Consider the following 27,370-nt stretch of genomic DNA (forward strand, 5'->3'; position numbering starts at 1 on the left):
TCTAGAACTGTGTAGATGGGTGTGTGTATATATATATACATACAGTGTCTTGATTGTTACCACACCCAAGTTAACATGGCTGGACCTGATTTCATCCCAGGTTCTCCAGGACTGATCTGTCCTGGAACTCCCAACTTCACAGCATTTTATGTTACCACGGTTACCACGGTTACAGTTCAGTCCCTTCAGGTGGAGTGAGTAAACTGTGGTTAATGCTGCTTTGAACTGTATTTCAGTCATGTCATGGCATTGCAGCTTGATGTGGGAGGAAATGCCAATGTGATGCAGGTCTTGGACATCCGCCCCACTGCACCACATCACACCACATTAGGGGGCACGGGTGGCCCAGTCGTCTGAGGCGCCGCGATTTGCTGTGCAGAGTTGCATCCGTTGGGCACGCCAGAAACCTATGATTGTGGGTTTGAATCCCGGTTCGCACCGATTATGTTTCTAGGTTTGTCAGCACCATACCCGTGCTCGTGGGTTTCACTGAAGTGGTTAATGTCGGAGACCTGCATCACTTTGGGATTTCCTCCCATATTAAGCTGACATGCCGTGATATAACTGGAATACTGTTAAAAGCGGCGTTAAACCCAACTCACTCACTCACTCACACCACATTATGCCACGAGTCTTATGTCACTTTGCAAACTACTTCATTTACACTTGACGAAAAAGGAAAGCCGAAGTGGGGAAGGTTTTTCATGTATATCACTTTGGTAAAACCCATGAGCATGGGTATGTTGTATGTCTTGCCTTAGACAACTGTGCCAGTCCCACTCACATGTTGAAATAAGGAGGCCCTGTTTTAACAAAGAAACCAACAATTTGCACAAATCAACATGCACTCTAAAACGATACATAAACAGAAGATCATTGTTCCTCACAAACTGTACCAAACTCTCAATCAAATGCCCTTCACGTCTCATTATACTGCAACAATGTCAACAATATCATCACCTCAGGCAGTGTTCAATATACCTGCCTGAACGACATTCCGAGACAGTCTATTTTGCTAATGAATGGTCAGATTTGAAAAGTTGCATGCCTAATGGTCGGTTGTTATTTTCTGAGAACTAACACGGCCTTAGAAATTGGCACTAGTCCTGTAGTCCTTGCCAAACTGCCCAATAGTTAAGGTATCATAAGGACTAGTAGAAATTTGCCATTTTAAAGGGTTTTGCTATATGTTATCATTATAAGGACTCGTGGGCTAAAAATGTTAATTTCTACCCCTGTAACATTAAATTAAACAGTATTATTCTTATGTTATAATTGTTCATTAGTCTAGAAACTACTGGACTGGCAACATTTTATCTGGTAACTTTGCAATGTCGCCAGTCCATTTGTCTGACTGAAATTTGGGGGAATTTGATACACTGCCTTAGGTCAACATCAAATGGACGGTGGGACAGTCTTATGGTTAAAGCATTCCCCAATCACACAGAGACATAAGCTTCAGTCTCTACATGGGCACAATGTGTCAAGCCCCTCTTGGAGTCCCTTGCCGCGACATTGCTGAAAACTCACACACTCATTTAAAGTCAAATATCACAGTTAAGCCTTTATCAACTCCTTCATAGCTTCAAAAGAAATCCTGAGCCTTTGGCCTCTTGGGCAATTGCAAAAGATTGTCCGTAAGAGATGAAATATCACTTCCATCACGTTTAGGTGTCCTTGGGTCACTACCAGGGGTCCTTGACCCTGTACTTGGTGTACTTGACCTTGACTTCGGTGTTCCACTAGGGGTCAAACTTATAGGTGTCCTGTCCCCTGAGTGTCTTGTGGGGGAGGGGCTGTAACTGGCCCGTAAAGCTTTGTCAGCGTGGGTTTTGATCCCCAGTTTTTTGCTGACTAAGCGTTGAGCTGCTGGAGACATAGAATTCACACGATCTGTTGTGCTCATCGCAAACTTTGGAGAGGGGCTGAAAATACAAATGAAAAATATTAACTTGTAACTGAGAGATGTGTTTTTATGGAGGCAAAATAAAAGCAATTTCCACAAATAAGACATCAGATGCACTTGACATATGTATTATTATAAATATTATTTTACACTCCTGGAAAACTAAATCATTATAACTGTCCACATACATAGCACTATATCATAGAGAATAGAGAAATATGGTAAACATGCATGACACATCATGAATTTGTATTGCATTTTCCACACCTCGGGAGTTTTCAAGCCAAGTTGCATGTTATGTGCTTGAAGGTGTTCCTACTACCATCTCATTCCACTGGTAACAAAGCATTGCTGGGAGAACTCTGGTACATTTTGAAAAAACGTCATGTCCCTGTGGAGACCCCATTTTGACCATGTTTACAACCTGAGACTAAACAAACAAGGGCAAAAGTGAGCATGGCTCACTAATACCAGCGACCCGCCTAGTGTGTCAGTAGTTTCAAATTAAATAATGGATAGGGTTAGGGTTTGAAAAATTCATAAAAAAATGGAAAATTAATAAAAACAAGATTTTTCTTTTGACTGGCTCCCTCCATATGACACAGATTATATGTACTAAGTTTGAGATGAATCCACTGAATGGTTTAAGAGAAATCGCGAGGACAAAGTTTTCGGATGGACGGACCCTTGGTATAACTATATACCCCTGACCTGAAAGGTCAGGGGTTTAACAATGACATTTGACAGAGATATACATCTCTGGTGAAACCTATTGTCTGTTTGCTGCAAAATCATATCGATGAAATGCCAAATAAATATAAATCCGAAAACAACAGTTCGTCGAAGTGTCATGAAAGTTGTTTCCTTGCCAATACCAACTCGTCACCACAATTTCAGACATTGTCATGAAGTAGAGAAGAAGTTGTTTAGACAAACTATCATGTAATTGTTGGTGTTTTAATGACTGTTGCAGCAAGGAGGTATGCAGTGTAAATAGAACTCCCCACCATTCGCACGTGTTGTGCCAACCCACTGATGTCTCTTCTGTAATGAAAGCCTTTCAAATGAAAAGTCTAAATCAGAAGCGTATCTTACTTAAGTAGTTATTAAACGGAATATACAAAGAGAATCTGTAAAATATTCTCAAAGCAACGTTACTTGTTAGTGATGTTCTTGGTATTGCATATTCAAATAATTTCAAATTCAGATAATAAAAGAAACAGAACGAGCTCAATATATCACTACAATATGGAAATTGATGAAATTCACAGATGATTTGAGAACCTACATATTTCACGTTTATGTTTATTGCAAGTCAGAAGGGGAAAGGGGAAGATTCTTTTTTGCACAACCAAAATACCGAAAACGAGCAGCAGCACTTCTGGGCCTTTCTGAATGGAAAATGAAGTAATTATTACAGGAAAGAGTCCAGCATTTCAACGAAGGCAATCTGCAAGGGACCATCTCAAAACCTACTTGAGTCGAAAAGATGGATAGTTTTCAACGAGAACTTGTAAGAAATGCAATTCGGAATTTATTCTCAGAAAACATGTTTATGTCTTTGCGGCTATTGAAGAAATGCATGGTAACTGAGCATTTCTTTAATTGGGTCCAAGCATTGCCTGTGTAAACTTTTGCACCATTTTGTGTACCGATATAACAAAATTGCAGGCGACAGCGGGCATGTGTTATGTGAATGGAAGGATGTAGTGTCTCTGAGAAACAATTACCTGCGAACAGGGATATGAGGTGATTTACCTAAATCAAACGTAGGTCAATGCATGTCATACCGTGCAACATCAGTTGGTTTCTTCAGATGTGAAAACCTCTCGTAAACTACCTTTAAGTAAAGGTGAGAGACTGATCATTCTGCAGGCAGGATGTAAACGCATCGGATTTCTTCCAGGATGTGCTTTGGTATTTTGTGCAAAATCTAAAGACAACCGAAATTATCACACCCGAAACAAACAGTCAAGTCTTTCTGGAATGGGTGGAGAAACAACTAGTTCTGGATCTACCTCCGAAGTCGCTGATCGTTATGGACAATGCACCCTATCACAGCGCACAAGACCCAAACAGTAGGGCACCAACATCAAATTCCAGAAAGGGAGTCACATGTTATTCTGTTTCCCACTATGAGTACCAAACCTGTGTTGTATGACATTGTGAAGGCCAACAAAACAAAGCCTGAGCACATGGTGGACATTGCCCTACAATCATACGGACATGATTTGGTTTGGTTTGGTTTCTTGTTTAACGCCGCACTCAGCAATATTGCAGCTATATGGCGGCGGTCTGTAAATAATCGAGTCTGGACCAGACAATCCAGTGATTGACAACATGAGTATCAATCCAAGCAATTGGGACCGATGACATGCATCAACCAAGTCACCGAGCCTGACCACCCGATCCCGTTAGTCGCCTTTTACAACAAGCATAGTCGCCTTTTACGGCAAGCATGGGTAGCTGAAGACCTATTCTACCCCGGATCTTCACGGGCCTATACAGACATGAGGTCCCAAGACCACCACCCTATCATTGTGACCTAAACTCTATAGAACTTGTCTGGGGCATTGTGAAGGGCGTTGTTGGTAGAAGCAACACAACATTCAAGCTATCCGATGTGGAGAAACTGATCAGAAATAGTTTAGACAGTATTTGTAAGGAAACTTGGGCCAAGTGCATTGACAAAGTTGAGACCGGAATCAAAGCTTCATATTGGGAAAAAGATGGTTTTGATCATACAACCGTCAGTCAAATTGTTATTTCAGTTGACCATGTTGACAGTGACAATATTTCAGAACAGAAGTTTTGAGACTATCCCTGTATTCCGCGATGCCCTTCAGCTGTTCTGTTGATAGTCCAGACCCCATTGTTACAGGCATTAAAACACCAACAATTACAGGATCATTTATTAAACAACTTTTTCTCTACTTCATCACAATGTCTGAAATTATGGTGACCAATTTGCCAGCAATCGTATGATCCAGAAATCGTATGATCCAGAAATCGTATGATCCGGCGTGACTGTGGCTTTACCAAAGCAATTACAAGAAGAAAAAATAAAACTTGCATAACAGCATTAACCTGAAGCCATGCTTGAAATAGAGATAATACAAACCAAGATAAACTTACATAATCACGATTTTTAATGTTATTTTCAATTACATACACTGAAAATAATTCAGCAGGGGAATGGGACTTCAAGATGTTCAAGGTTGATAGTAACTTTTAATGTGAAATGTAGATGCCATTTTCAATTATAAATTAATGGCATATCTAACATGTCTAATAACAAAAATATTCCTAGCTTTCAAATAGATCTGAGCATGCACATATGGGGATTCTCCTTGTGTTTGTAACCATGGTAACAGGCTCAGATGGAGAAAAGCACATAAATACTAAGGTGAAATTTTTGTTGGCATGATGCTTTGTTTTGAATGTGTTGCGATGAAAGGTGTATTTTTAGACAGATTTTTGTTGTACACAACAATATATGGATACAGACAACATAAGTGAGAGAGCGAAAATATTATTGGCAATATTGCAGCTACATCACGATGAGAACAAGTTAATTATCATTAAATACCTGTCAACAAAGGGCAGTAAAACGGTAAGGTATGTATCACAGTTTAACCATGAAACAAACCAGATCTAAATTGAAACAAATCTTTTTCCTGTAGGTTAGTCAGTACTGTAAATCTTGAAATTAACGCGAGCATGAATTAAATGCGAAAAATGCGAGTGGTCTTTGCTCGCATTATTAAACATCGCATTTATATCAACAATAAGACATTTTGGATAGCAGAAATACCAACTTAGACATACGCTGAAAACAAACAACTCTGTGTCTTTGTTCTTTGCAACTGCGTCAAAGGCAGACACGGGCGCTCATGTATTTTTTAGCAGAAGTACCTACTCAGCGCTAATAGGTGAGATGAAATGGGGTTTAACATTGCATCCAAGATTATTGCACTTATATAGCGACGTGCATGTACATGTGTGTGTTTGTGTGGCTGCTTGTACTAGTCCGGACTGATGCCGATTAATAGTGCTAGCTCACTGAGATACCATGCCGCAGTTTAACATGAATACCCCACTCAGACACAGTATACTGACTCCAAGCCGACCAGTCCTTGTTTTAGCCCCTTAATGCTGAGTGCCAGACAGGTAACAACAAGTACCATCTTAAAACGTCTTTTGGTATGGCGCGGCCGGGGATCGAACCCCAGACCTTCCGTTCTCCGGACGGACGCTCTACCATTAGACCATGGAGGCCTCAGCGCTAATAAGCGGTGCTATTTGGTGTGTGATTGGATTAATGTAAGGTTGGGTTGAGGTCAGGATTCTCCTATAAACCTGACAGAGGACATTGTCTTTAGATATAAATCCACTGATGCTTGAGAGGAGTGGGTTGTCGCATTCATAATGAGTCCCATTTTTGGCTGGGGCCAGCGTTTGCATTCTTTTGGAGACGCATTAATTTCACGATTTACAGTATAACATAACATCATAACTATCATACATATCCAGTTTGATAACACCACCTTCCTTTTGGTGAAATGCATGTCCACTAAACCCTTGCCCCAGGCTAGTGAGTGAGTGAGTATGGTTTTACGCCGCTTTTAGCAATATTCCAGCAATATTACGACGGGGGACACCAGAAATGGGCTTCACACATTGTACCCATGTCAGGAATCGAACCCGGGTCTTCGGCGTGACGAGCGATCGCTTTAACCACTAGGCTACCCGACCGCCGCTTGCCCCAGGCTAACATAATGAGGAACCTAAAGGTATTTCCAGTCAAATGATATCACTCCTGATTTGGGAAATATATGCTTATTGCAGTACTGTTTTAAACAAGAAAATCCTAGTCCTATAGTGATCTCAAAAATAAGTAACATGCACTGCTGGGCAAATACAGAATTGTTTAAAAACATAAAGTCATATGGCTCTTACTGCATTAATAAGAAAACTTATGCACTTCCAATTTTATTATCCAATGAGGGGTAAACACCACTGGTCATATCTAACTAGTCAACCCGTGCAGATCTGTATTCAGCAAGTCATGCTCGTCATAAGAGGCGACTAACAGGTTCGGGTAGTCAGGCTCGCTGACTTGGTTGATGTTTATTATCGTATCCTAATTGCTTGGATAGATGCTCATGATATAAATCACTGGATTGACTGGTCCAGACTTGATTATTTACATACTGCATTCATTTGCTGAGTTCGGCATTAGACAACAAACAAATCTGACTAGTCCATAAGCCATTTCGGAATAGTAATATAATTATGTAATATACTTCATTTGGGCAGAAAGCAATTAGCTACTAGTCTTGGACTAGTGTCTGTGTCTACCTATGACTTTGACCTAAATAACATGAATGATTACTGCTAGTTTAAAAATGGTGCTTCTCTTACAAATATTACATTTCAACACAGCATGTTGTTTAAAATATGAAAACTAACTTAGGAATGACCATTCAGTGAACTTGACCATCATGTGACAACGTGGATCTCTCAATGTCCTCCTCTAGCATTACGTAAGGATACGATAAACCAAATTTCATCCTCCTACAGTAAACATTGTTGAGTTATTGTGTACATAATACATTTTAATAGTAAACTTGACCAATTTGCTAATATTTCAAGAACACTTCCTAGGGCTATCCAGCATATAAACCAGATCAAAGCTCCAGATAACTTTTTGAGCAATTGAGTTTTTACTCTAGGGTTTCAATTTAAATTGGGTTATTACATTTTTCATTGGGTAACCAATATTTTTTCACTCATCTTATCATCACTCTATTGTTTTTTTCCCAAAACTAGTGAACATTTTAAAATTTAAAAAATAATGAAATAATGTTTGAGATGTATATAACTGTTCTAAGTATATAGGCTTGACTCAGAAAGTAATTGTTTTTCCTAAATTAGCTAGTTTTTAATGCATGCGTTTCTGTACGCAAGTTAATTAAAAGTAATTGGGTTTTGAATATTTTGGGGGGGGGGGTATTTTACGTAAATACACTGCTTATCTGTAGCTCTGCAGATCATGTCCCCAGGGAGAATGCAACTCCAAAAAAGCATACCGTATTCGACGTAATAAGCGCCCCGCTCTAATAAGCGCCCACTGCGATATTTGCTAGTGAACAATCCCAATAAGCACCCCTTCCGATTGATCAGAGTTCACAAGACTTATTTATTCGCGTACAATACGCACTCATGTGTTATATGCACCCTTAATTATGGGCAATTATATTCTAGAAAAATATATCTGTAGTACATAAACATTTCAGGCTGCCAGCATAAACCACGAAAATTCATCTTTCAACTCTGTTTTTTTTCACCAAAATAATATTCTAATAAGAGCCCCCTATTTCTAATTTTGAGAGCGCCCTGGGCACTTATTACGTCGAATACAGTAACCAGATTTCTTGAGTGGGGGACCCTTCATGAGCGGTGCAAACAGGACAACCTTAGACATGTGTAAGTACAGATCACACAATGAGGAATGCGCACGCTGTTACAGTGTCTTTGGTGTCCCATACTAGGTGTTAGTTAAGGTTCAAATCTGAATATTTAGAGCGGCATTGGAGGACCTATACATTGTGGTTTCCTCAGGAATTCTGCAGTTACATGTTCTGTATGCAGTCAAGCATTGTCATATCAAAAATTAGCAATAGTATGGTTCTTAATGGGAAAAACAGATTTCATCACAATTGCACAAGTGCAGACATTAAAACTGTGGCTTATTTATTGAGCAAGCTTTCTGAGCAAGCCATAAGGCACATTGTTGTCATATTCTTTTGGTTTACCGGTCTAATGTGTTTTTTCATCAGTGGAGTATATACAAGGTAGGACTCAGTCTTGGAAGGTTTGTGTTGACTAATCTGTACATGCTGAAGATACACAATACATATACTTCCTTTGCATCTGTCTGATGAGGCTGTGCCATGCAGTCCAATGAATAGATGACCATGATGTCCACTGAACTGAACATGCATAAGATTTGATATTGTTCACATGATTTTAATCTGTCTATTTTGGCACCTGAAAAGTTGCAATCCTTGATCATATTGATGAAAATAACAACTACATTTGTAAGATATGTTTTGACAAAAATTTCTTCAAAGACCATTTAAAATACATCTGCTTTCACTAGAGTGACAATCAAAGGGAAATAACTCTGACAAATTATCTCCCCTTGATGCCGATGGTAACGATGTTGCTGTGGATAGATGTTTTCCTCCCAAGTCAGATATATTTCTGCTATTTCACCTATAAATAGTCAAGTCTGGACCAGGCGTACCAGTGATCAATAGTATAAGCAATGCTACACAACACGTCTTTACCCATTGTGATCATCCGATCATCATTAGTGGTTTCCTGCACCAAGCAGAGATGTTCTGACCCGGATACTAAACATACAAAACAAAAATTGTACCTTGAAAGATTTCTGGTAACTTGTTTGATTGCATTCTGTTTCTTGTCGCGGTGAGCCTTGCTTGCTTTTTCTGCCAGTTCCAGTGCCAGTTGATCCCTTTTTGGTATTGCTGGAATCTGGTGAAAGACATCATGAAATATACAACAAATTATTATGTGTTATTTACTTTGTTTGTGGATCAACCTACCATAGAAACAAACAAAAAAATTGGCGGGGGGAGTAATACCAGTAAGGTGCTTTCTTTATGCTGCTGAGCATGCTGAGAGTAAAAAAAAATTGATAATAAATTAATCAACAAAATAGTAAGCTCTGACTGAAACAAGAATCTCTGAGACCATACTATTTTCTTATTTCCACTGACCGATCCTATTCACACTTAAATGCCTTCAAGACATTCATACTGACCAGCATATATTTTACTTTCTTACTTCAGCCATATTTTTCAGCACTAAAAGCTCTAAAGTCACATGAAAAGTTTGGCCTGAACAACAAAATACATAAGTAACTATGGCCCCACACAGAAAGTCAAATGACATGAGTTTTCAAAACTATCCTTTCAAGTAAATGACTTGATTCACCATCTTTCTCCACAAACAACTGACAAACAAATCAGGGCAAATCTGTGAACTTGGCATGGCTAATGGACAACAGCGGAATTCCATTAGAACCAGATGTATTACTGCGATATGATACCTATTGTGATGACCTGATGACACCTCCATAGAAGGTTGTGTCACCATCAAGGCTTTAATTCTCGATACAAGTGGGTGAAGCATTCAGACAAAGATATCTGATTTCTGCATTTAAAAAAAGACCTTAATGATCAGTTCTGAATGTCAATAATTAAGGCAGCCCCATTATCATGATTATATTGTTTTGAATATTTTATCATGGTTATACACCCTGTCGTTTCTGATCACCATGGCATCCAAAATATTTCTGATCTGTGTGGTTTTCTTTCATTGAAATCAAAATTTGGGTGGATAAGAAATTAAGCAAAATGTGTCATAAAGTTTGACTACATCCTTTAAATGGAAAGGTCAAAATCGATCAGGGTTCACATGAGGGTACTTCTTATAGAGGTGATATCAGATCTTCATTCAGTTTTGTATTGAAGTAAAGACCTGATATCAATGCGATTGACAACTGGGGCACAGGGGCAAAGTTTCATGTCCTACCTCCTATGTCTTACCTTAAACACTGGCCCCGGGGTAGAAGGGAGTGGGGTCCCTCCCCCGTCAAGTCTGTAGGGAGTACTCTCAATCTCTCCCCACGTCATCATAGGCGAGTCATCCACCCCTGGCGCTGGAGACGGGGTCGCCACAAACCCATAACCATTCACATTTGGCGACATGGAAGGTAAAATTTCCTTTCCATCATGTCCGATTTTCCCCAGATTGGCCAGTGCCTTGTAGGAAGCAGCCTCTTGCATCTGTTGTTTGCTCTTCACAATGTTGTGTGGGTTGAACTGGAAGCGGGTGTTTTCGTGGATTATCTCCCTTGGTTTATGTTTTTGCAGCTCGATTAGTTCCTTGGCACTCAAAGATTCCCCTGATAAAAAAACAAATTTTGATGATAGTAATTATAGAAAACTTAAAATCTTTTGTTTCGGAATTCATTATCAAAAAACGATTTGGTGTTTGATAACATATAACTTTTGCATCATGGAGAAATCTCATGATCTTAGGCTAAAAAAATGACAGCCTTGGTTCTCAGGCACTGCCCACATGATCATAAACTCTGCCGCACGTTTCCATTATTTCCATTCCCCCCCAAAAAATATACAAATCCTAAATACTTAAAATCAATGTGATCTAATATAGCACACAGATACCTCCCTTTACCATGTTTACATGTGCACTGCTTTACCCGTGAAGATTCTGGGATAGGTCTTCAGCAACCCATGCTTGCTGTAAAAGGTGAGTATGCTTGTCGTAAAAGGCGACTAACGGGATCGGGTGGTCAGGCTCGCTGACTTGGGTGATGCATGTCATCGATCCCAATTGCGTGGATCGATGCTCATGATATTAATCACTGGACTGGTCCAGACACGATTATTTAAAGACCGCCGTCATATGTCTGGAATATGGCTGAGTGCGGCGTTAAACAACAAACCAAAACCAACCAAGCACATCTTGTGTCATGATAATGGCAGCAATAGGAGTTAGTATGCCTGTTTATGTAGGGAGGTCCTATCCCAGGTTGATGGTACACAACTGTTCATTTGATTACATATTTGTTTGAACAAGCAAAAACAAAACACAGCCTGCCCACCCTCACTATATTTTCAAATGTCATTGCTTGAGAACCAATTCTCTTATTTTTTTAAGCCTAACATAGTAGCATGAACATGATTTCAATAATTGAAGCTTGATATGCTAGAGGTTGATAGCATGAGCAAACATCAACATTACATATCAGCAATGAAGGTGACTGTCGAGGGTATACTATCTATGTTGTAACACAATAGCTAAGAAAACTAATGTCATGATCACAATACTATTGAGTGAGTATGGTTTTACGCCTCTTTTAGCCATATTTCAGCAATATCACGGCGGGGGACTACAGAAATGGGCTTCACACATTGTACCCATGTCAGGAATCGAACCCGGGTCTTCAGCGTGACGAGTAAACGCTTTAACCATGGGCTACCTGACCGCCCCAATCACAATACTATTTACTATTGTAGTATATTGGTAGGTAGAGCCATGGTACCTAACCCATGGAGATTCAAGATTCAAGATTCAAGATTCTTTACTTTAGTATTGGAGGCCTCGTGGCCCAGAGTACAATACATTTATATCTAATTTATTTGTGGATCTTAGACAATTGATATACAGTTATTCCATGATATGTGATGTAATATTTAATACATAATTATTTTTGGTTTTTTTGGTGTGTTTTTCAAATTTCGCTTCAGATACAAAGCAAGACCTTTGATTGTTGAATGTGTTGTAGAGGACATTAGTTCAATTAATTATTGATGAGAAGGATATTTATTTTAATATTGTGGAATGAATGTATTTCTACTTTCCCTATAATAAGAACAGACTAGTACAAAATGGTACTCGTCCTCAACAACTAATTCATCACAATGGTCACAGTATAGGAACATTTGTTTTTGGATTATTCTTTACTATAACACAGTTAGGGTGTTAGAAGAGGTCCCCTGCAACCTATGCTAGTCCATGGGTTGGATGGTCCATAGCCTGATAGTGTAATAACAGGACTAACTAGTGTTCTTCAGAACGGATTTGTTGACACGCTGCTTCCGGTAGAGAATACTCGATATAATGTCTTAAACCCTTAAATTGAAATAATTGCTTCAATATGTCAAAATCGGGATTTTGATTTATTTAGCATATATGCAAGTACTTTGTGATGCAACATGTTTTTTTACGATATTGTGTACTTTTACTGAATAAAAACCATTATTAAAATCATAATATGTGTTATTATTTTTAATATGTTCGTAATCAACATGGAAAAAGCTGAACTTTCACCAATGACAATGCCCCCACAACTGTAACGAACCCTTTCATGTTATACATAAATAGAAAACTGATCATTTCCGCCATGTTTCTGAGAAAAAAAACATTCTAAAAAGAGATATTCCATGCGAGGATATCGTCGCTTTTTCCCACTGGTCATTCTGTACGGAAATGTCCATGTACTATGTGCATTGTATGCATGTATTATGCACCCACTGGTAGTCAAATACTGTATTTTACTCATTAAAGAATACATTTATGAAGGGAGTCCCCTTTCCCTGCCGGCACTATATTTTCAAAAGCCTTTGCCTGAGAACCAATTCTTTTATTTTTTAAGCCTAAGGGAGGTATCTCTGATTGCCTGCTCTCAATGTAAGAATGCATCTCCACTTGAATCTTCAACATGTTCAAGCAAGGTGTCTTTTGGAAAGAGTGAGAAAAGCTATATCGATGTATAGATACATCCTGAGGTTATGCCTGATGATACACGATACACTTATTTACGTGTCCATATATGTTTTAATTTTGTAACAATTTTCAAAAAGTAACGTTTATAAAGTTGGGCGATAATACTGCCTCATATCTAATTGATCTAGACTTAAGAGGCCTTCAGAGGATCACTAAACAAAATCTGAATGCCTGACATCATTGGAACAAACTTGAAGTAAATGATCGTGTAATGATATTGCATCCCTGGTAGTTTTTAACAAATATTGTATGAGACTTGACTTACATACAGCCCTAGAAATTCGGTATTTGTATACTGATTTTGCTAGTTCTCCAAGTTTGTGGCTAGTCCTGGTTGAACAAGACAAAACTTCTTGCTATGTATACATTTTCTGTCAGTTTTATGCAGTTTATTTGTAGCAAAATTGGAGCACTAAGAACTCTTTCAGAATAAAAGTCCTCAAATGCTACCTGTCAATGACAACTATCACCAGAGTTAGTAGTCTTGGGCTAGTGGACTAGCAGTTGGTTGGTTTGTTGTTTAACGCGGCAATCAGCAATATTCCAGCTATATGACGGCAGTCTGTAAATAATCGAGTCTGGACCAGACAATCCAGTGAATGATATCATGAGCATCGATCCACGCAATTGGGATCGATGACATACATCAACCAAGTCAGCGAGCCTGACCACCCGATGCCGTTATTCGCCTCTTACGACTAGCATAGTCGCCTTAAAAGGCAAGCATGGGTTGCTGAACACCTATTCTACCCCAGATCTTCACTGGTCAGTGGACTAGCGGGAATTTTGAACACATACTCACCATCAGGGACATACATGAGGGCATTCTGGGGTTTATACTTCCAGGTGTCCACTCTCCCACTCCCAGGTTCTATCATAGCCTGCTCCTCGATACTGGGCAGGGCCAGCTTCTGCTCATGTTCCTGAAACAAGAACCATTACACCATACACACTGATGTCAGAAGTCGACATGTACAGTACTGCCATATCAGTGAACACTTGTGTGAACACTAGTACAAAACTACTGCTTATCCTTGAGGGGGTGGTCGGGTAGCCTAGTGGTTAAAGCTATCGCTCATGACGCCGAAGATCCGGGTTTGATTCCTGACATGGGTACTATGTGTGAAGCCCATTTCTGGTTTCCCCGTCGTGATATTGCTGGAATATTGCTAAAAGCGGCGTCAAACCATATTCACTCACTCACCCTTGAACATGAGTTGAAATAAAACCATTTTTTGGATGGATACCCACATCCTCTTTCAAGTGAGACACGTCAAGACCCGTGTTAGAATAGGTCTTCAGCAACCCATGCTTGACGCAAGTGGGGATTATCCTTGTCGTCCGAGGCAACTAACGGGATCAGGTGGTCAGGTTCGCAGACTTGGTTGATGCATGTCATCGTATCCCAATTGCGTGGATCAATGCTTGTGATATTAATCACTGGATTGTCTGGTGCAGACTCAATTATTTACCAACTGCCATCATGTAGCTGGAATATTGCTGAGTACGGCGTTCAACAACAAACAAACAAAACTTTCAAGTGAGGGCTATTTTGGATCCATTTGAATAAAAAAGTAAATGCTTCACACATTGTACCCAAGTGGGGAAATGGAACCATGCCGTTGGCATGCAAAGCCAACGGTTTAACCACTAGGCTACCTACAATCCCAACACTAAGAAACCATTTACCATTTCTTGTTTCTCTTCCTTGTCATACATCCAGGCATGTTTTTCTCTATGTTTACGCTCGCCTTCCTTAAGAATTTCCATAAATGATGCATTGTCTTCACTGGTGTTCCTAGCCAGATACCGATCCAGGCTTAATTCTTTCTTTTTATCTGGAAGGAGAAAAAGGTAAACTTGAAAAAACGGGATAATTATGATAAACATTGCACAAAGGAGACCCGTCTCTGTGTCCCAGCCAAATAGTAGCAATATTTGACTGTGTAACTATGGTTATGCTGTAGGCAAGTAGGTAAACACAAGTTTTCTTTGTTTGTTTGTTGTTTAACGCCGCACTCAGCAATATTCCAGCTATATGACACGGTCTGTTAAACAATCGAGTTTGGACCAGACAATCCAGTGACTGACCATGCTGACATCATGAGCATCAATCCGCGCAATTGGGATCGATGACATGCATCAACCAAGTCAGAAAGTCTGACCACCCGATACCGTTAGTCGCCTTTTACGACAAGCATAGTTGCCTTTTACGGCAAGTATGGGTTGCTAAAGATCTATTCTACTCCGGATAGCAATCAGTGGCTGTTATGAACATGGCAATCTCATAAATATTCAGTTTTTTAATTTGTTTCAATACTTATCATTCCAGATGCAAAAACTCTCAAAAGCAGACAGCCTTGTGATGCGAATGAACCCTGAGCAAACGTAAACCTCACAAACGAAAAGAAGGATATGTTTTATGGCCAGATGTCAGCTTTATAATTTATAATACATGTACATTCCCAATCTTGTCTTCATGAACCATTGTCAGTCAGTTTCTGTCCCCAATTAGGAAATTCAGCCTGAACACCAGAAAATTCACACAAAAACAAATGTTCCCGCATAAATGCACAGTCAAGATGCCCTGAACAATGACAAGATGTCTTTTTTATCTTATTATGTTCCATTCAGGACTGCCCATGACCAAAACATCTGAAACGCTAATCCAAATGCTTTGCCATCTTCCCTAGGCAAGGGATTTAACTGACTTAAAAAGTCCAGCTCGTAGCGCCACCAGTGGCTATTACAATTTATGTCCCTTCTATGTCCCTCCTATCAACCAATCAGATTCCACCGCTCATATCATTTGCATTTGCTTCAAATAAAATGGTGTGTTATGCTATTTGCCTGTATAACAATGTATAATGGATTTGACGGTAGTGGCACCGCCAGCGACACACTCTATCGAATGGGTTCAACAATAGCATTGAGAACTTTAAGAGATCGCCTTCTGCCTTAGCAATTTTGTCTTTCGCGCCCAACTTTAAGACTCATGTGTCTGAGTAGGGTACATACCGGTAAACCTATCAGGATTTATAGAATTGCTAAGATTTCTGTTTTTGTATCGTCAAGAAATCATTCTTCGTGGCTGTTGTTTGACGGGTAAAGGATGTTTTGTTCAGGACTCATATCTATTCTTATTTTAAATTTAAAGCATTTCAGTTTCATTCAACTTGGGACTCAAATATTGAGGGCCTGGAAAGTTTAGTCACTTATAAAGTCTGTGGGTCCTGATGGCAGCCTGGCAATGATATATATTTTATTTCAAACACTCCATGCCAGTGCATGTTTATTCGGTCAATAAACAAATCAGGATTCGGAGGCATCAACAACATGCATAACAAGTCATTGTAAACAAGTTGCCTTAGTGATTGCAACGTAATGGGTTTCATTGCACAGAGTTCCCGCTGGCTTTTGAAACTGCCAGTCCTTGTCCCCCCTAATTTTTGCCAGTCCCAACTTTCAACAAATAAAAAAAATGTGTGAAAATTATTTGGTTTTAATTCTTTCAACATCATGTTCAGTGCAAAGGTGTCATCTCTGATGTAACTTAGTTAGATCTATATGTCATTCACACTAACTTCAGTCACAATCTTCTCTCTTATTTTAATATTTCTAGACAAAGTCGCAACAAATGGATATTTAACCTTGAAATAGACAAGGGGAAACCCTGATGGTAACAGACAAGCTGACTTTGTTCGCTGATTGCATGATCAGCATTTTACTAGACAATACTATCTAGCCTGTTTAGTTCTTACTTGTCCCCTAATAAAACTATATGTAGTAATTCATGACAAAGTGGCCTGCGACTTCTTGTACATACCAACAGTAAATAGTACATACCATGTACATGACGATACATTCAACACAATTATACATGTTAATTTTGCACTGTATCAGTAATATACATGATGTATTTGTATTGCTTGGCTACTCTGCCCGGTGTTAGGCCATCTCAGGAATTTGTTTGTTGTTTAACATCGTACTCAGCAAAATGACGCCATATGACGACAGTCTGTAAATTATCATGTCTGGACCAGAATATCCAGCGATTGACACATGAGAATCAATCTGTGCAATTGGGATACAATGACATGCATCAACCAAGTCACCGAGGCTGACCAGCCGGTCCTGTTAGTCACCTCTTACAACAAGCATGGGTTGCTGAAGACCAATTCTAACCCGTATCTTCACAGGTCTTAAGCAGAAGCGAGTACTAAAATCTGATTTGAATGAGAATGGTCATTGGCATCAAGGGATAAATAAAAGACTTGTTGCCACAGTCAACATAATGTGAATGAGTGAGGGATTCATATTAAACTGCAGCATGGTATCTCAGTGGGCTGGCACTAAAACACCAGTATGTTTGGACTGTTACAAGCAAGTGTTACCACACACATGTGCAACCCCACCATCACCTGATAGTGAGTGAGTGAGTATGGTTTTACGCTGCTTTTAGCAATATTCCAGCAATATCACGGCAGGGGACACCAGAAATGGGCTTCACACACCGTACCCATGTCGGGAATCAAACACAGGTCTTTGGCATGACGATTGAACGCTTTAACCACTAGGCTACCCGACCGCCCACCATCACCTGATAACAACACCCACCATCATCAACATTATTCGGCAACTCTGGCTGCTCATCTGTCCTCGGGTCACCGGCTGTGGGCTGCTTCTGTGAGGGGGACGGGGCCCTGGCTGATGCATCAGGTGTCTCAAACGTATCTGGGGAGTTATCTGTCGACAGAAACTACATCAGCTGAAGCAATGATCAAGGCAATTGACAACGCATAAATTTCATGTACTGAAAACATGAGAATTCCTATCCCAACACATCACAGACCAAGACCATATTGACATCCGATCCCATTTTCATTATTGTTGTTAGATTTAATGACAAGCATACAGACCTGTGTTCAGACACCATCTGACTTTCAACAACTGAGAATATGAGAAATCCTATGACAATAAATCACAGACCATCCGATCCCATTTTCCTGGCTCTTTTTGACGATCAAAGGAGGTTTTGTTCAGGACTCATATCTATTCTTATTTAAATTTAAAGCATTTCGGTTTCATTCAACTTGGACTCAATTATTGAGGGCCTGGAAAGTTTAGTCAGGGCCTGCACTTATAAAGTCTGTGGGTCCTGATGACAGCATGGCAATGATATTTATTTCATTTCAAACACTGCATGCCAGTGCATGTTTATTCGGTCAATAAACAAATCAGGATTCGGAAGCCTCAACAACATGCATAACAAGTCATTGTAAACAAGTTGCCTTAGTGATTGCAACGTAATGGGTTTCATTACACAGAGTTCCCGCTGGCTTTTGAAACTGCCAGTCCTTGTCCCCCCTAATTTTTGCCAGTCCCAACTTTCAACAAATATAAAAATGTATGAAAATTATTTGGTTTTAATTCTGTCAACATCATGTTCAGTGCAAAGGTGTCATCTCTGATGTAACTTAGTTAGATCTATATGTCATTCACACAAACTTCAGTCACAATTTTCTCTCCCTTTTTTTTAACGTCTCATTTTCAAGATCTTAGTCAGATATAATGACAAGCATGGAGACTGGTGACAAGACACCATATGACTTTCAACAACTGAGAATGAGAAATACTATAATATTAAGGCACAAACCATGATCATATTGACCATTCAATCACATTTTCATGCTTTTACTCAGTTTTTATGACAAGCATGACAACCTATGATAGAACTAAAACAAAAATATGCACAACTCTAAACTCGTCTACTGGCACTGATCGGCTTGAACTAGACTGTTGGTAACATTTCCCAGCATTAGAAACTAACAGTTTTAGTCCACTAGTCCTTGTAATGATGACTTATAGCAAAACCCTTAAAAACACAAATTTCTACTTGTCCTTATGATACCTTAAATATTGGGCAGTTTGCAAAGGACTATAGTGCCAATTTCTAATGCTGTTTCTAACATGTCTAATCAGGTTAAAATCTTTTAATGATGAAATATGGGTATTTATGAACAAAGCTTGGAGATAAAAAGCGATTTTACTTGACCATGTTGACCACGGCTTCAGACAAGTGGCAAAAGTCAGAGACTGCATCAACATGATCAAAGCTTGTCAAACATATCAAATGCATTATCACCAAAAATAAATTCAACTTCTTGAACACAAATAATATGTACATTGGTGACAAATTGTAGCCCTAAATAGCTCATTTGGGGGATATTTCACATATTTGTATAAAAGAAACTGACAGTTCAAAGGATACCACTCAAAAGAAGTTAACCACCAGTTGACCACTCAAAGATATGATTATAGTTAATCTGTCATGTCAAACTGGGAATTTGTATTGATATTGCTGCAGACTGTGTGCTGATTCAGGGATTTATCTAGACCTGCTCAGAGGCCAATATCCGGCCCTAAATCTGCAGCAAACAACAGTCAATATTCCCTAATTGAATTACAATTTCCCAATTCCTCAGATTTTATGAAAATGAGAAAACAAAAAAAAACAATTTTGAAAAATGTCATGATATTTTTCAAATTTGCCTGCAAGGGCAGTTAGCTAGGAATTCTTGGTATATCCCTGCAAATATCGGCCTTCAAGCAGGTCTAGATAGTTTATTGATAACTTCACTCACATACAAAATGTATGATGCATACTGCAGGTAAAAAGCCAACACTTCATGTCAACCATTTTCAAACAACTTACAAATACTTGACACTCCTGTGGAAGGCCGGAGATCTTTACACCTCATCTGTATTTCTCTCAGTTTCACCAAGTCGTTCCTCTCAAGAGCATCATAGTATTCGGCTTGCGAGTTTAGATTTGGCAGATCTGGGTAAAAGTCTCTGGTGATTATCTCCTCGATACCCTATAAAATACAGAGGAACATACATTTGATGCTCACTGACTCAAGTATTGCCTTCTCTTACAGGCTGATTTATTGCACTAGGTTTAACATGTTTAATGGGCAAGTATAGTGTAAAAAGTTATCCTATTGGGATAATCCCCCTTGTATTTGTTGAAGCTGGGGGATGGTGGGGTGGTAGTGGGTCTCATATCAAACACTGTATGGGACTGGCAGATCTTGTAACACATGAACAACACATGCTTAATCTGCAGTATCTCAATGAATTTGTACAGATTTGGATGCCACCCATTAAGATGATCTGTGGCATCGACCCACGGCTCAGTGACATATTATTGTGCTTTGTGATATAGTCATCCTTGGTGTTAATGGTGGTTTGGCATCCTCTTTGGGATCATTTCCAATCAATGGAAGTTAGACATTCGTGCACTCCTTTGCTTCCAGCAGCAGTCTCGTAGCTTTCAAGAATATTTTTTGTTTTTGTGAGGTGAGGTGAAATTGGGTTTTACGTCGCGTCCAAGATTATTGCACTTATATAGCGATGTGCATGCACGTGTGTGTGTCTGCTTGTACTAGTCCGGACTGATGCCGATTTATAGTGCAAGCCCACTGAGATACCATGCCGCAGTTTAACATGAATACTCCACTCAGACACAGTATACTAACTCCGAGCCAACCAGTCCTTGTTAAAACTTAGCCCCTTAATGCCGAGCGCCAGACAGGGTAACAACAATTACCATATTTTAACGTCTTTTGGTATGACGAGGCCATGGATCGAACCCCGGGTCTTCCGCTCCTCTCCGGGCGGACGCTCTACCTCTAGACCATGGTCGATATTTTTTGTTGAAGTTGATTTTGCATGTACTCATATCCAAATGTATGATAAAGGATGTTAGTGACCTCGATTGAATTTTGATACATGTTTGTTTGTTTTTAAGATTTTAAAACCACTGAAGATCTTGGAGGCTAAGGCCAAGGGCAGTTTGTTGGAATAACTTAACCTACCCCTGAGGACTGAAAAGGCATGCGATACCAGTGTATAGTGAGGCACAATCGGAGCCAATTATCGCTATATGGCAGCGACCGATACATTCACTCTTGCCAGTATTAGAAACAGTTTTCGTCCACTAGTCCTTATAATGATAACATATTACTAAACCCTTAAAAGTGGCAAATTTCTACTCGTCCTTTTGATACCTTAACTATTGGGCAGTTCGGCAAGGTCTATATAGGACTAGTGCCAATTTCTACCGCTGCTTGCTGAATTCTGTATATTTTTGCCTGTGAGCGAAATTCGAGGCACAGTTTACCTGCGTGTATGAGTCTTCGTCTAACACTGTTTTCTTCTTTTCGTTGAGGGTATCATTTTTCTTGTCCTTGTCTACCGTGACCAAAGCCCGAGAGGCAAGCGTCTGTAACGCCATGGTCCTTACTCAGACCTTACTTACGACCTGTTGTCTGTTGTCAACTTCGTCTTTTCGACGAAACTATACCGGAAGTTGTAACTGAAAGTGAACCACGTTTGTTACGACAACTCTTTACCTGCGCTTTTATTGAGTATAAAATACAACGAACATTTATGAAGATTTAATGATTGATTATACATAATAAGATTGTAATAATTTCTGCCAATCAAAGCGCATGCAGTGGTGACTGGCACGTTGCGACATACTGTTTCAACACGAGTTGTCTCCCTTTGTTGAGTCGTTGGCTTCCACCTCTCTCCTCGTCATACCCCGTGTTCTTGCTGTCAATTAACCAGCGACTGATTTTTATAATTTTATCTCATATTATTAAAAGACCTGCACACACAGCACATCCGTTGACATGAAGTAGAAATTAAATTATGTAATACAAGCGTAACCGGTGTTTTTAAAGGTGTGAGTGAGTTGGGTGTAACCCCGTATGAACATTATTCACGTACATGAACGATATTGTTTTGAAGCAGTATTTTGAGATAGGCGGGTATGGGGAGAAGCGTTATCCGTTGCCATTTCTACTTAGGTCATCTACAAATGTACCACCCGGGTATCCGACCCCCTATTACCCGACCATACCCGGGTACCCACTGCAGGTCTCAAGAGTTGTGAACGAAATGTCTGTTTGGGAATTGTTTTACCGCAGCCCTGACCAAAACTATTCATCTTTACTCTAATTCTTCTAGAAGTCATTTATCACACATTGATGAAATTATCAAATTGGATTATATCAAAATTGTAAACCTGAATAAATTACACGGACCATTCTTTTCAAATGAGATGGCATAGTTTTACACATAGTTGTGTGACGTTGTTGTGTTTCCACTCAATCTGTGGCAATCCACTCTGACAAATGACATGACTAAAAAAATAATCAGAAGCAGTCATTCAAAAATGTTTTTCGACACCACAATGTTTGTGTTTTCGTAATTAATAGACGTAATGCAAGACAAAAATGGATAAGCCGTGACATCGTGAACAGGAAGTACACATCTATAAAAGTGGCGTAACTCTTTGAAATGAATCTCTGGTGTTTTCGAAACTATTGCTGGCCAATCAAATTTACTCACTACCCCGAGCATAACTGGGTTGCCGTTGGCTGACTGTGTGCTGGCGATTAGGTGCCTCACCCTGGCAGGTGTGGGTTCGAATCCCGGACGGGACTCAACCCCCAAAAGTACAAGAATCTGTACTTTACTAAGAAAGTGTTATCCCAAATATAACATTCGTTACATTTGACCACTTTCTAAATGGCATTGGGTATTCATAGCTTTCGGCCATGGGAGCCGTGCCAATTTACACTTGTCAGGGGGGTACTCAAAGTACGTGATCTAGACTACCAGTTGTCGGACTTTCATTTTTGTGGAAGCCTCGGTGGCTGAGTTGGTTAGATCGCTGACTTTGTGTGCTGGCGATTAGGTGCCTAACCCTGGCAGGTGTGGGTTCGAATCTCGGACGGAACTCAACCCCAAAAAGTACAAGAATCTGTACTTTACTGATATACTGATAAATATAACATTTGTTACCTAGCATTAGACTAAGATGAGCTGACTTTCACGGCTGTATCCGTATATTAAAAAAAGTTATAATGTCAATTTGTAAATACCTGACTAATATTCACGTAACTGTAGCAAAGTTAAGTCTTTGCTGGGCCCTTATAAGTTGGTGGAACATGAAGATTTCTATGGATAAAAACTTCTTTATCGTTTGAAACGACGCTTCGGGGCTCCTTCTTTCCCCTTAATAGATTCAATACTGAATTGACGTATTGAGTAACACAGCTTCTGTGTTTTAAGTTAGCGTAATGTTACTTTTCCGTATGGAACGGCTCAATATTTTAATGTATTTTATCCTGTATATTTTCTTAACAGATTTTGAGATGAGACTTTACTAAACGGTATGTATGTAATGTGAATATATATGTTACTCAACTCTGCTCTCCTATGATTTTTATTCTACTCGACTAGATGCCATATATCACATATCACATATCACATATGCATAACACATGACATACGACACACATGGATAGAAACATCTTTATTGTTTGTAACGACGTTTCAGGACTATTTCTTACCCTAAATCAGGTGAAAATTGAGTAAACGTATTGAGAAACACAGTTTCTGTGTTTTAATTGAAGTAAAAGTAAGTCATTATATATACTACCCACATAAAGAAACTGTGCACGGAGAAAATATATTCTGGATTGAAATACAACACAGCAAGAACAAAATGATGCAGACGCTGTAGCAGCTGAATGATCGGACCATAAGAAAATGTCAACGGGACCTGAACAACATCTGTTACGATGACGTCAGAAGATCAAAATGGAGTAGGGGGTCAAACGACAAAGTCACAAAGTCAATAACGGGTATGACCACCCAGTGCGTGAATCACAGCAGTGCATCGGCGACGCATGGAGTCCACCAAATCGGCATGGAAGGCCTGGGGAATGGCCTGCCATATCCTCCTCAAATCCTGTGCCAAGTCACGGACGTTATCTGGAGGATGTGGAAGACGACGCAGACGGCGCTCCATTTCATCCAACACATGCTCTATTGGGGAGAGATCTGGAGAATTTGCAGGCCATGGCAGTAACATGACATTGTTATGGTGAAGAAAATCCATTGCGACCCTAGCCGTGTGAGGACGAGCGTTGTCCTGTTGAAATGTCAATCCCGGGCCATGACGTTGCAGGAAAGGAATGACCACAGGCCTCAGAATCTGATCTCTGTAGCCAACACCGGTGAGATTGCCCTGAACAACCACCAAAGGGGTTCGGTGCCGTGCTGTTATCCCACCCCAAATCATCACAGAGCCACCTCCAAAACGATTCCTCTCCACAATACAGCTGCGTGCATAACGTTCTCCCAAACGCCGGTAGACACGTTGGCGCCCGTCACTGTGGGAAATGTTGAACCTCGATTCATCTGTAAAGACAACATTTCTCCACCATATTCGAGGTTGGCGAACATGATTTCGACACCATCTTAGACGGTTGACGCGATGACGGTGTGTCAGGATGGGACGTATGGCAGGGCGTCGTGGTCGAATCCCGTACTGACGTAAACGATTCCTGACAGTGTTGGGATAGATACGGCGCAGTCCAGGAATTGTCTGGGACGTCCTTACTGCCGTTTGGAACCTGTGTCGGAGATGTGTAACTCGAATCCATCTGTCCTGTCTTGGCGTCGTTACTCGGGGACGTCCTGAACGTGGGTGGTCGGCAACGTCATTTGTGTTCTGATAACGCCTCACCAATGCCGATATCGTGTTACGATGGCATTGGAAATGTGTTGCCACCTGTTGTTGCCTCATTCCCACTCGGATCATTCCAATGGCTTCATGACGCTGTGCAGCTGTCAATCTTGGCATGATTTGCTTGTGATATGCTTGTGTCTGCGCCTGAGAAGTTTTGAATTTTTGAATGACCACAGATCATGCTTTCCAAAGTGACAGCGAATTTTGAGTTGCACATGCTGTGTACAGCTGCACAGGATGCACTTGCAGTAACACATTGCACGTCCATAGGCCCCCATCAATGACGTCATATCGCATACCACGTGCATGAGCGTTTGTATGTCTCCAATAATTGCTGTGTTCAAACCTATATTTCATATATGGACGGTGTGCCCTTATATCTATATTTTCTCCGTGCACAGTTCTTCATGTGGCTAGTATATTTTCCGTATGGAACGGCTCAATAATGTAATGTTTTTTATCTTGCATATTTTTGGAATCGGCTTATTCAGATGACACTTTAATAAACTGTATGTCTGTCATTACATCTAATGTGAATATATGTAAAGTTACTCATCCCTGCTCTTCTATGATTCTTTACTCGACTCTCATGCGGGAAAATGACTACCACGGAAACACCATGGTGACGGAAGAAGGCCGAGAAGACCTCTTGGAGGCAGTGGTTGCCATGACGATATTCAGTGGTACCTGACTGCTTGTTTTGAAAGAAGACACTAAGGATGCAAAAGGTGCAGCCAGGAGACTCCCCAGGACAAGGGACCCCACTTGAAACATTTCTGGAGACTAAGAACATATTCAACAAAGCAACTAATAAGAGTAACAAAAAGACTTGTGAAGGCTTTGATTGCCAAGAAGATATTCAGTTGCAATTGACTGTCACGAAGACACCCTGGAGGCATAAGTGTAGCATAAACAACTCTGGAGGCTTCAAATGCCAAGAAGCTATTCAACGACAATTGCCTTTCAAAAAGACACCCTTTAGGCAGAAGAGTACCAAGAAGGACCATCTAAGAACCAAATGCCAAGAAGATATTTAGTGGCAAATGATTGTCACGAAGACGAACTGTGTCAAGATGACAGCCACGATAACGCTGTCCCATCACCTCTGTCGCTGAACAGACCTCAAGCGACAGGGGGGTATCATTATATGTCAGCCCTACCGAACTCTACATCTCCAGGTGCTCTCATTCAACATACTAGATGTAACTACATTTTCAGACAGTGACCGGTCAACAATCTCGCAATCTGCTTAACAGTCCACCTCTTGCTTCGATGCCCCAGGCGAGAACCATTATGTGATGCGACCAGGCCGTGTATTCAGACAATAACTTTTCTGTAACGGCCACAAACACATTGGACAGCGTTCAGTACAAAGACCGTACCAATAAGGAATTCACTTTTCGAACCAAGAAAGGAGCCAGTGGATTCAATGGACCAGCGACATGTGAACTTTTCGTGAATGGTGGTGCCACTTTTTTAGCCATGTGCATTTATTAATCATAACTATTTATATTGTACTTGAATAATATACCGTGATATTTATGCTTTGTTGTTATACGAAGTAACATAGGATCATTTCTCTTCTTCTTTAGCATGTAAGTACATTTTGACTAATTATTTTAAATTGGTTACCATTTAAAATATGGAGTCATTGATCCTGTTTTGTTTCTATTGTGTCTGTTGGGGTTGTAATTTAATATATCAGACCTGAGCAAGTGTTTACTTCATCTGAGCTTGGGACATCTCTTGTCCACAGGCGGAGGATGCTGTGTGGTAAAAATCCACCCCTAAAACCTCAGAAAATAATAACAAAGTCAACGTTTGAATTGATGGTTATTTCTTTAACACGAGGGAGACAGAAAGCCGCCGAGTTGGCGCAAACAGGCAGGACATCAATAGAGCGATGATACAGGATATTTTCATCATGTTTTGGTTATGTTGTCACCTTTTAATCAATAGAAATCTTAATCGGTTTGTAGGTTCTGGTAGTTTTCCGATCACGACACACAAAAAAAGTTCATGGTCTGATATGGTCTTAACTAATAAAAAGGACTTATTAGGACATGTGACAAAGACAGGACAGGCCAGAACACTTTAAGATGATATAGACAACATTAGGAGAGTAGTGCGTCCTTTCCAGTTTACTGAGGCCAAACGACCGTTTTCCCAATCTGTGACGAGCCTATCCTGTCTTGATTAGAAGTTGTATTTTGAGCGAAGGACTGCAGCGTTAGTAAAAGTATGTGAGTATAAACCTGGTGTTGTGTTAATTCCTTGTGTGTATGGGCCGGTACACGAATGCTTATGCAGACGGTTCGGAGTAACGGCCGATAGACCAAGCACTCCTTGACTTAAATGACCCTTGGCTGACCAGGCGAGTTGTAGATTCATGGCTTACCTTGACCATGACGGCGCGGAACAAGAAACTGTAGGTAGGGCTCCTT

At 40.1% G+C, this 27,370-nt stretch overlaps 1 protein-coding gene across 1 annotated transcript; it reads right to left on the reverse strand.

The window, feature by feature from the left end:
* Positions 1–498: 498 nt before the first annotated feature.
* LOC124114064 (splicing factor ESS-2 homolog) lies at positions 499–21,677 on the reverse strand. Its single transcript, XM_046474604.2, has 8 exons — positions 21,498–21,677; positions 20,028–20,190; positions 17,930–18,058; positions 15,002–15,150; positions 14,115–14,235; positions 10,546–10,904; positions 9,354–9,469; positions 499–1,925 (listed from the first exon to the last, which is right to left on the reverse strand). Exons 1-8 carry the CDS (start codon positions 21,609–21,611, stop codon positions 1,586–1,588), a joined length of 1,491 nt encoding a protein of 496 aa, XP_046330560.2. The 5' UTR covers positions 21,612–21,677; the 3' UTR covers positions 499–1,585.
* Positions 21,678–27,370: the final 5,693 nt, after the last annotated feature.

This window comes from Haliotis rufescens, unplaced genomic scaffold (genome assembly GCF_023055435.1).
Source record: "Haliotis rufescens isolate VD_foot unplaced genomic scaffold, xgHalRufe1.0.p SCAF_15, whole genome shotgun sequence".
Classification (NCBI taxonomy): Eukaryota; Metazoa; Mollusca; class Gastropoda; order Lepetellida; family Haliotidae; genus Haliotis; species Haliotis rufescens.